We start from the raw sequence: 9,362 nt of genomic DNA, 5'->3' as shown, positions 1-9,362 counted from the left end.
ATCTGGACTAGGTTGGAAAATTTCAAGTTATTACGAAAAAGTTTTCCGACCCAAAATTTTCCCCGTTGGATTTTCTATAACGACGGAACCCGATCGTTACACAATATTACCCTGGAAAAGAGTATGCTTGTTTGGAAGTACTAGTGTTCATGCACAATGTTGTGAATTTTTTTAAAATTGAAAAGGTCATTCCACATGAGAAGATTGTGTTCTATGGTTCTCCTATTCCAATCATGACCTTCCTATTCGCCTTTTGAACTACTAAGATTCCTTCCGCCTTGCGATTACATCATTTTGAAATAGCAGAGAGATCAAGAGAAAGAAAAAGAGAGTGGAGGGAGAGATAGATATGAAGACATGTCCAGAATTATTCTGATGCATATCTACTTCTTAATCTATTAAGCTAAACTTAATTTTTCTTGATCATTGTCCGAAAGCAATAAATACAAATGTATACATCAATTTTATATAACAACAACATACCCAGTAAAATTTCACAAGCGGGGTCTGGAAAGATATAATATATAGCAACAAAATATAGGGAAAATGCATAAGTACCCCCCGGCCTATCCCCGAAATCTCAGAGACACACCTAACCTTTACTAAGGTCCTATTACCCCCCGAACTTAATTTATCTATAATATTCTACCCCTTTTCGGCCTACGTGGCACTATCCTTGAAAAAAATTGTCAACATGTGCTGGGCCCACAAGATAGTGCCATGTAGGCCAAAAAAGGGGGTAGAAATATTACATATAAAATAAGTTCGGGGGGTAATAGGACCTTAGTAAAAGTTAGGTGTGTCTCTGGGATTTCGGACATAGGCTGGGGGGTACTTATGCATTTTCCCACAAAATATATAAATACCTCTTTATTTAGCATAATACAAATACGATTATCTGCATGAGCAAGAAATGCAATTTCAATTATTGTATGGTACATTTTTGTTTGAAATTCTATAACATCATGCTCTAGTTACACAATAGTGGAAGTTATGCTGATGATGATACCGCAATGGGGCTTTGGACCACATGGACTCCATCACTCCATGTGTACCGACCAAAGGAAAACTCATTTCTCCTATCAACACTACTTTGTGCTCTAATAATTGTTATGTTGAAGCTGTGTTTCTCTCCCAATTTGCTGAAGCGTAAGCTCTTTGGAACAATATCAACAGCATATCCAGGAGGTGATCTCACAGCTACAACATAAGTCGAGTTGTCTTTTCCAACATTTGTAACAACTCTTGTGACAGTCTTGCTGGATCCTCTCATGTTTGCTATTGCAAGTGATGGATAGTTAAGATTACTTGCCGCAGGTACTTTAGCAGGACAATTGTACGACAAATCTGGCCTTATGTTTTGACTACAGAGATAGAGAAGATAATCTGTATATGTAGCATCATAAATGAGTCCAGGATCTGCTGCTTTTGATGGCCTGAAATGTCCTGATCCGTATTCGAAGGGGTTTGCATCATCCCCAGTGGCATTTTTTATTGGCCTACCAACCACATTATTGATTGTTGCTGCATTAAGAGTAGATTAAATTAAACAACTGTCTGTGAGAAATTCTGTAAAAAAATCAACTAGGAGTTAAATTTTTTGAAGAGAAACAGAATTACATGTGGTCATTAGAGCTGATCTGACTGCAGCACTACTCCAATCTGGATGAATTGATTTTAAGAGTGCAATTACAGCAGAAACATGTGGGCAAGACATGGATGTTCCAGAGTCTATGTTGTACTTCACAACCCGATGATCCTCTGGTATATTCAGGGGAGATGATGCCTCGCTCCACGCTGCTAGTATGTTAAATCCAGGAGCAGTTATATCTGGCTGCAATTTAATACTTAGTATAAAACTATTCTTCAGAAAGAGTTTAACTTTTATAATTGGACAGAGAATAAATTACACTCATTTTGTGGCACTACCTTGAGAATATTGGGATCAACAACATTTGGTCCTTTGGAACTGAAAGGTGCCATGACAGGTGCTGTCTTGGTGCCAATCATTGTATTTCCCGGAACAAGTGTTGCCGTTGGATGTTTTTCGGTCCGTATATATGTCAGGAGTGTATTTAGGCCATCTAAAAAAGTAACTGTTGTGGGATTCAGAAAAGGGATGACTTGTATCTCGTTAAATGGATTTCCTAAAATAGCCGCAACACCTCCAGCTCTTTTCACTTCCATTGATGCCTGTATATCACTATTTAAGCAGAGGACAACTTTTCCTCTGACAAGATTTCTTGATAGTGTTCCAGGAAGACATGCTCTGTATATTCAATAAGAAGAGCAAAGTAATTAGTTTTCATAATTCTAATTAAAAAGTACTAAGTAGATTGAAACTTACCCTGTTGTATTGCTTGCTGTAGTTCCTCTAATTTCTACATCTCCTGCATAAACCAAAGGATGCAACCTCCTCCTCCTTATTTGAGTTATTGTTTGTCCCTATATTTTTATAAATAAAAAGAATACAAATTAATTTCATTTGTCATAGTAGGTTACTTACCATTTGATAGGGTTACTAATCAAAGATTTGGTTGTGATTACCTTCTAAGTGTTCTAATTCTATTAGTTACTATTGGTGCTTAGCAAATCACAAGTGAATGTGAGTCAATCCTCACCTCAACGATCATTCCATTTCCGAGCATAATTGGAGATGAAAAAACTCGATCGATGGTACTAGCACCAACTGTGATAACCCATGGCGCTACATTTGCAACAGTTGAAGGTGTTGGACCATCATTTCCAGCACTACAAGCTACTACAATATTCTTCTTCACAGCATGCAAAGATCCAATTGCGATAGCATTTTCTGTATAATATGTTGATTTAGGTAGAGACCCTAGGGAAATACTGAGTACATGAACCCCATCAGCTATGGCATCATCAAATGCAGCAAGAATGTCATCCGTAGCACATATATTTCCCTCAGCTAAACTCTGATCTGGAGCTGGCCAACATACTTTATAGATGGCAAGTCGAACATTGGGCGCACCTCCAGTAGCTGTACCTTTTGCAAATCCACCAATAGCTGATGCATTTGCTACTCTTCTACCACCCACTGTGCCTGCTGTATGAGTACCGTGACCGTCTACATCTCTCGGTGATCGAAAATCCCTTGTCTCGTTAAGAGGACCAGCTGCTGCCTCGTAACCTTTTAAATAGTATCGTGCTCCAATTAATTTCCTTGAGAAAGGGAAAAACAAAAGTGTAATTAGTTTATACTGTCAATGTATATAAGTTAATTACAGAACGATAATTAATTAATGATGTAGTCAACCTGTTGCAATGGGAGGCGTTGAAGGCGACACCTTCTTGGCAAATTCCATTCCATGATTTTGGAACTGGTTCCATTCCTTCATCACTGAAACTTAAAGATTCTGGCCACACCCCTTTAATAAAAAGATGAAGAGTAAATATAATTAGATAATTTTGAGTCATAAGGAGTAGTACTGTTCAAATTAATTCAAAACAGAGAAGAACTCTTACCACTGTCCATAACTCCAACAATTATGTCCTTTCCATAACTTGCATTTTGTAGCAATTCTTCTCTAGAATTTAACAGTGAAGTTCCTTCCAGTAAGCTCACAAAGTCCCATGATCTAGTAGTATGAGGCCTTATTTCATAAGGATCACTGTGAAATACTGACACTACCCCTTCCATCCCTGCTTTGAAAAAAGTTATTTACGCTGATCAGAAACAAATGAGGCAATTTGGTACGCTGAGACATAATATAATGAAGTAATTAGAAGTGCACTCTTTATTGATTCAACTCTTAACTATTGCCACGTCCCAAAAAGCAAACACAACAATAATAATTTTACGTGTTTGACCCATAAAAAAGAATCAAGCTCACATGTGATACATGTTGAAACACAACATAAATAAATGATGGTTAGTTAATAATGTGGTCTCTCTAACAAATTACATATGTACCATATTCATGAAGTTTGTGTACCTGATATCATATCGACTTCTTGTGGCGTTAACACCGCGGAGAAGCCATTGATAACGTTCTTGTAGCTGTGAACAAGTGATGCTCTGACATCTTCTTTGGAAGTAGTAGTACCCTTGACAGAATGAAGAAATGAATAGTGATGATCTTCTATTTCTTTCAAAGTCTTCTCTCCATTGTGCTCTCCAAGGTACACTACATACACCTTTGTTTCTTGATCAGTACATGAAACAAAGCCACGAAGACTCATAATTAGGAAAAAGGAAAAGAGAAATACAATTATATGATGGTTCTTCATTTGGATGACTTGTATTATATTGATTTGTTTTGTGTCAAGTATGAGTGGATCTCCAAGGGTTTTTATAGTGATATGATAGTAATACAAAAAATATACCTACGCGTGATTAATCAATTATTAATCATACAAGTCAATAAGTCCTTGTATTAAAGCTCTTGGTCTACATTGAACCCAATTAACAAGTTAGAAAACAGTAGAAGAGACAATTTAGACCATCACTATCTTAGAAAATTATAAGAGGCAGATGCAGAAGATTCTAATTTCTAGAATCCAACATCTATGAAATACAAAACTAGTCACATTTCTACTCTTTCACGGGACCACTGATCAATGACCTAGTCTTCTTGTCTATCCTTTGCAAGTTTTACAGAGATTTCTTTGCAGTGTGCGTTACGGATGGTGCAATCTTTACAACTCTACCATGGTCTGGGAATTTTAATGACGCCTCGATCCACACTGCTAGTATGTTAAATCCATGAGCAATTATATCCGCCTGCAACTTAATGTAAAATTAATCTTCAAAATGAGTTTACCTTTTATACACTGCTAGTATGTTAATGGTTCTTTGAAACTAGGATCTGGCATGCATTCATTATATGAACTGTGGAATATCTGTAATAGTAGTATGACAATAAACTGTGGAATAATTTAGGGAGGCATACTTCAATATTTTGACAAATTTAAAACAATATAGCGTCAAGGCAAAATTCCAGTTATATATTTATTGTCTCATTGTTAGTAGCGGCAAGTTTCTAAGCTGCAGCATTTTTAAATGGCATAGGCCAGAGAGAGAGAAAAAGAGAGACGAGGGAAAGATAGATACGAATACATATCAATATTATTGTGATGGATATCTATTGCATTTTCTAATGAACTTAACTTAATTTTCCTTTAATCATTGTCTGAAATGAATAAACATGTATCTTTACAAAGAGGTACATAGCAACAAGATATATAATTATTTCTTTATTTTACATAATACAAATCCGATCATCTGCATGAGCAAGAAATGCAATTTCAATTATTGTACAGAACCTAACAATTCTTATTTGAAATTCATACAGCATGCTCTAGTTACACATTCATAAAATATTTTTTGGCACTTATTCACAAATGCATAATATAATTACATGGATGATACTGCAATTGGACTTCGAACCACATGGACTCCATCACTCCATGTGTACCAACCAAACGAAAACTCATTTCTCCTTTCAACACTGCTTTGTGCTCTAACCGTTATGTTGAAGCTGCTTTTCTCTCCCAATTTGTTGAAGCGTAAGCTCTTTGGAACAATATCAACAACATATCCAGGAGGTGATCTCACAACTAAAAAGTACGTTGAATTGTCTCTTCCAACATTTGTCACGACTCGTCTGACAGTCCTGCCGGATCCTCTGATGTTAGCTATTGCAAGTGATGGATAGTTAAGGTTACTCGCCGTAGGTACTTTCTCAGGACAACTGAATGATGAATCTAGGCTTACGTTTTGACTACAGAGATAGAGAAGATAATCTGTGTACGTAGCATCATAAACAAGTCCAGGATCTACTGCTCTTGATGGCCTGAAATGTCCTGATCCGTATTCGAAGGGGTTTGCATCATCCCCAGTGGCATTTTTTATTGGCCTACCAACCACATTATTGATTGTTGCTGCATTAAGAGTAAATTAAACAACTGTCTGTGAGAAATTCTGTAAAAAAATCAACTAGGAGTTAATTTTTTTGAAGAGAAACAGAGGAAAACAGAATTACATGTGGTCATTAGAGCTGATCTGACTGCAGCACTACTCCAATCTGGATGAATGGATTTTAAGAGTGCAATTACAGCAGAAACATGTGGGCAAGACATGGATGTTCCAGAGTCTATGTTGTACTTCACAACCCGACGATCTTCTGGTATATTCAGGGGAGATGATGCCTCGCTCCACGCTGCTAGTATGTTAAATCCAGGAGCAGTTATATCTGGCTGCAATTGAATATAAAACCATTCTTCAGAGAGCGTTCACGTTATGTACACTGACAGTAAATATAACGGTTTACATGCTAAAATACTCATTTTGTGGCACTAATATATATTACCTTGAGAATGTTAAGATCGACAATATTTGGTCCTTTGGAACTAAAATGTGCCATGACAGGTGCTGTCTTGGTACCAATCAATGTATTTCCTGGAACAAGTGTTGCCATTGGATATTTTTCGGTCCGTATATATGTCATGATTGTTATTAGGCTATATGAGAAAACAACTGTTGTGGGATCCAGAAAAGGGGTGACTTGTATCTCGTTAAATGAATTTCCTAAAATAGCCGCAACACCTCCAGCTCTTTTCACTTCCATTGATGCCTGTATATCACTATTTATGCAGAGGACAACTTTTCCTCTGACAAGTTTTCTTGATAGTGTACCAGGAAGACATGTTCTGTATATTCAATAATAAGAGAAAAATAGTTAGTTTTCATAATTATAAAGTACTAAGAAGAATAAAAATTACCCTGTTGTATTGCTTGCCGTAGTTCCTCTAATTTCTACATCTCCTGCATAAACCAAAGGATGCAACCTCCTCCTCCGTATCGGAGTTGCTGTTTGTCCCTATATTTTTATAAATCAAAAGAATACAAATTAATTTACTTGTAAAACTGGATTAAACTACTTGATGGTTCAGCTATATGCACATAGTTTCATTTGCCAAAGTAGGTTATTTTATCAGGTTACTAATGAAAGATTACTCCTTATAACACAGAGTTGGTTGTGTTTACCTTCTAATTCTATTATACTGGGTCATTTGGTAGCTCGTTAGAGTTATGGAGTTATTAGTAAGATAAGAATTAGTTATTAGTGAATTTTTGTATTATTTTATGCAGGTATTAGCTATTCAAGTGTTAGTTATACATGTATTAGTTATGCGAGTTTCTAAATTGTCAATCAAACGTCGTAATAATTTTATACATGAATAATTTATTTCTTATCTACCTACCAAACATCGTATAAGTTATACGAAAATTAATTTGTTTCTTATCCAACATAGAACTTAAACTATTTATTGTAGCGAGTCACAAGTGAATGTGAGTCAATCCTCACCTCGACGATCATTCCATTTCCGAGCAGAATTGGAGATGAAAAGACTCGATCGATGGTACTAGCACCAACTGTGATAATCCATGGCGCTACATTTGCAACAGTTGAAGGTGTTGGACCATCATTTCCAGCACTACAAGAAACTACAATATTCTTCTTCACAGCATGCAAAGATCCAATTGCGATAGCATTTTCTGTATAATATGTTGATTTAGGTAGAGACCCTAGGGAAATACTGAGTACATGAACCCCATCAGCTATGGCATCATCAAAAGCAGCAAGAATGTCATCCATAACACATGCATTTCCCTCAGCTAAACTCTGATCTGGAACTGGCCAACATACTTTATAGATGGCAAGTCGAACATTGGGGGCACCTCCAGTAGCTGTACCCTTTGCAAATCCACCAATAGCTGATGCATTTGCGACTCTTCTACCACCCACCGTGCCTGCTGTGTGAGTGCCATGACCGTCTACATCTCTCGGTGATCGAAAGTCCCTTGTCTCGTTAAGAGGACCAGCTATTGCCTCGTAACCTTTTAAATAGTATCGTGCTCCAATTAATTTCCTTGAGAATGGGAAAAAGAGCAAAAGAGTTGTAGACTATTCAGTATATTATATTTATAAAAGTTTAATTGAAAGCAAAAATAATGGATGAAATTAACTAGTTCAACCTGTTGCAATGGGATGCATTGAAGGCAACACCTTCTTGGCAAGTTCCATTCCATGACTTTGGAACTGGTCCCATTCCTTCATCATTGAAACTTGAAGATTCTGGCCACACACCTTTAGAAAAAGAAGAATCTCAAGTTAATTCTGAGGTATAAGGACTAGTACTGTTCAATCACAGTGAGCCCTAACTTTGAGTTCCCTATTACTCTCTCCGTTTCTTTTTTTTTGGACAAGTTTAAAACCAAAAGATTTAAAGGACTATATACATCTTTAATTTAAAACCCTATAAAATTCAAAAGTCTCCCTTTATTTTTTAAACACTGTGTCAATCAAATTAAGACATTTAAATTGGGACAGAGGGAGTGTATTCAAATGGTTTAAAAAATAAATAGAGAAAAGCTCTTACCACTGTCCAAAATCCCAACAATGATATCCTCTCCATAATTTGCATTTTGCAGCAATTCTTCTTCAGAATTTATCAGTGAAGTTCCTTCGAGTAAACTCACAAAGTCCCACGATCTAGTAGTGTGAGGCTTTATCGTATAAGGGTCACTGTGAAATACCGATATTACCCCTTCCATACCTGTTTTAAGAAATAAAAATAATAATTACACTGATCAGAAACTTGTCCAAGTAACCAACACAACGGCTTGAGACGTAATATAATTAAAAGTTACATTATTTAGTGTGTTATCTCTAACAGTTTAAACTATAGACGTTCATACGTATGTAGGATGTTTGTGAAGTTGGTACCTGATATGATATCGGCTTCTTGTGGTGTTAACATCGCGGAGAAGCCATTGATGACGTTCTTATAGCTGTGAACAAGTGGTGCTCTAACATCTTTTTTGGAAGTAGTAGCCTTGACAGAATGAAGAAATGAAGAGTGATGATCTTCTATTTCTTTCAAAGTCTTGTCTCCATTATGCTCTCCAAGGTACACTATAAATACCTTTGTTTCTTCACTACATGAAACAAATCTACCAAGGCTCATAATTAGGAAGAGGGAAAACAGAAATACAATTATATTATGGTTCTTCATTTTGGATTTGAGTGGATTTCTAACTAAGGGTTTTTATAGTGATATCATAGTAATATAATAAATACTACATGTAATTAATTAACGGCAAAGGGTCAAAATTGCCCCTAAACTATGTGAAATAGATCACTTATACCCTCCATTACATTTTGGGATCAAAAATACCCCTGCCGTTATCCTAGGAGACCACAAATACCCTCAAGAGTTAACACCCCAAATTATTAGTGATGTGGCAAGCCACATGGGACTAATCCCTCCACCTAAGCATTGCCAACTAAGATTCACTACAAAAGAATTTGACCTTTAGCGGCGACAATAGT

At 36.4% G+C, this 9,362-nt stretch overlaps 2 protein-coding genes across 2 annotated transcripts in view; both read right to left on the bottom strand.

The window, feature by feature from the left end:
* Positions 1 to 914: 914 nt before the first annotated feature.
* Positions 915 to 4,296, bottom strand: LOC102579454 (subtilisin-like protease SBT1.7). Its single transcript, XM_006355504.2, has 8 exons — positions 3,960 to 4,296; positions 3,490 to 3,666; positions 3,281 to 3,392; positions 2,622 to 3,186; positions 2,348 to 2,445; positions 1,930 to 2,269; positions 1,621 to 1,834; positions 915 to 1,524 (listed from the first exon to the last, which is right to left on the bottom strand). Exons 1-8 carry the CDS (start codon positions 4,252 to 4,254, stop codon positions 992 to 994), a joined length of 2,334 nt encoding a protein of 777 aa, XP_006355566.1. The 5' UTR covers positions 4,255 to 4,296; the 3' UTR covers positions 915 to 991.
* A 1,044-nt stretch (positions 4,297 to 5,340) lies between these two features.
* LOC102599192 (subtilisin-like protease SBT5.3) overlaps positions 5,341 to 9,362 on the bottom strand; it is a 14,259-nt gene continuing 10,237 nt past the window's right edge. Inside the window, exons 7-8 of the mRNA XM_015312429.1 lie at positions 6,009 to 6,222; positions 5,341 to 5,907 (exon numbers count right to left, since the gene is read on the bottom strand). Of these exons, the coding sequence (XP_015167915.1) occupies positions 5,381 to 5,907; positions 6,009 to 6,222 (741 nt within the window). The 3' untranslated portion in view covers positions 5,341 to 5,380. The remainder of the gene's footprint in view (positions 5,908 to 6,008; positions 6,223 to 9,362) is intronic.

This window comes from Solanum tuberosum, unplaced genomic scaffold, assembly GCF_000226075.1.
Source record: "Solanum tuberosum cultivar DM 1-3 516 R44 unplaced genomic scaffold, SolTub_3.0 scf00204, whole genome shotgun sequence".
Lineage (NCBI taxonomy): Eukaryota > Viridiplantae > Streptophyta > Magnoliopsida > Solanales > Solanaceae > Solanum > Solanum tuberosum.
This window is presented reverse-complemented; position numbering and strand designations above follow the sequence as displayed.

What these genes read in the sequence shown, in the direction of transcription:
- LOC102579454 (XM_006355504.2), bottom strand. Translation starts at nt 4,254, where the DNA reads ATGAAGAACCATCATATAATTGTATTTCTCTTTTCCTTTTTCCTAATT. An exon ending in AACGCCTCCCATTGCAACAG is followed by an intron (nt 3,187 to 3,280) that starts GTTGACTACATC and finishes CCCTTTCTCAAG; the next exon opens with GAAATTAATTGGAGCACGAT. An exon ending in ATCAGCTCTAATGACCACAT is followed by an intron (nt 1,525 to 1,620) that starts GTAATTCTGTTT and finishes CTCTTAATGCAG; the next exon opens with CAACAATCAATAATGTGGTT.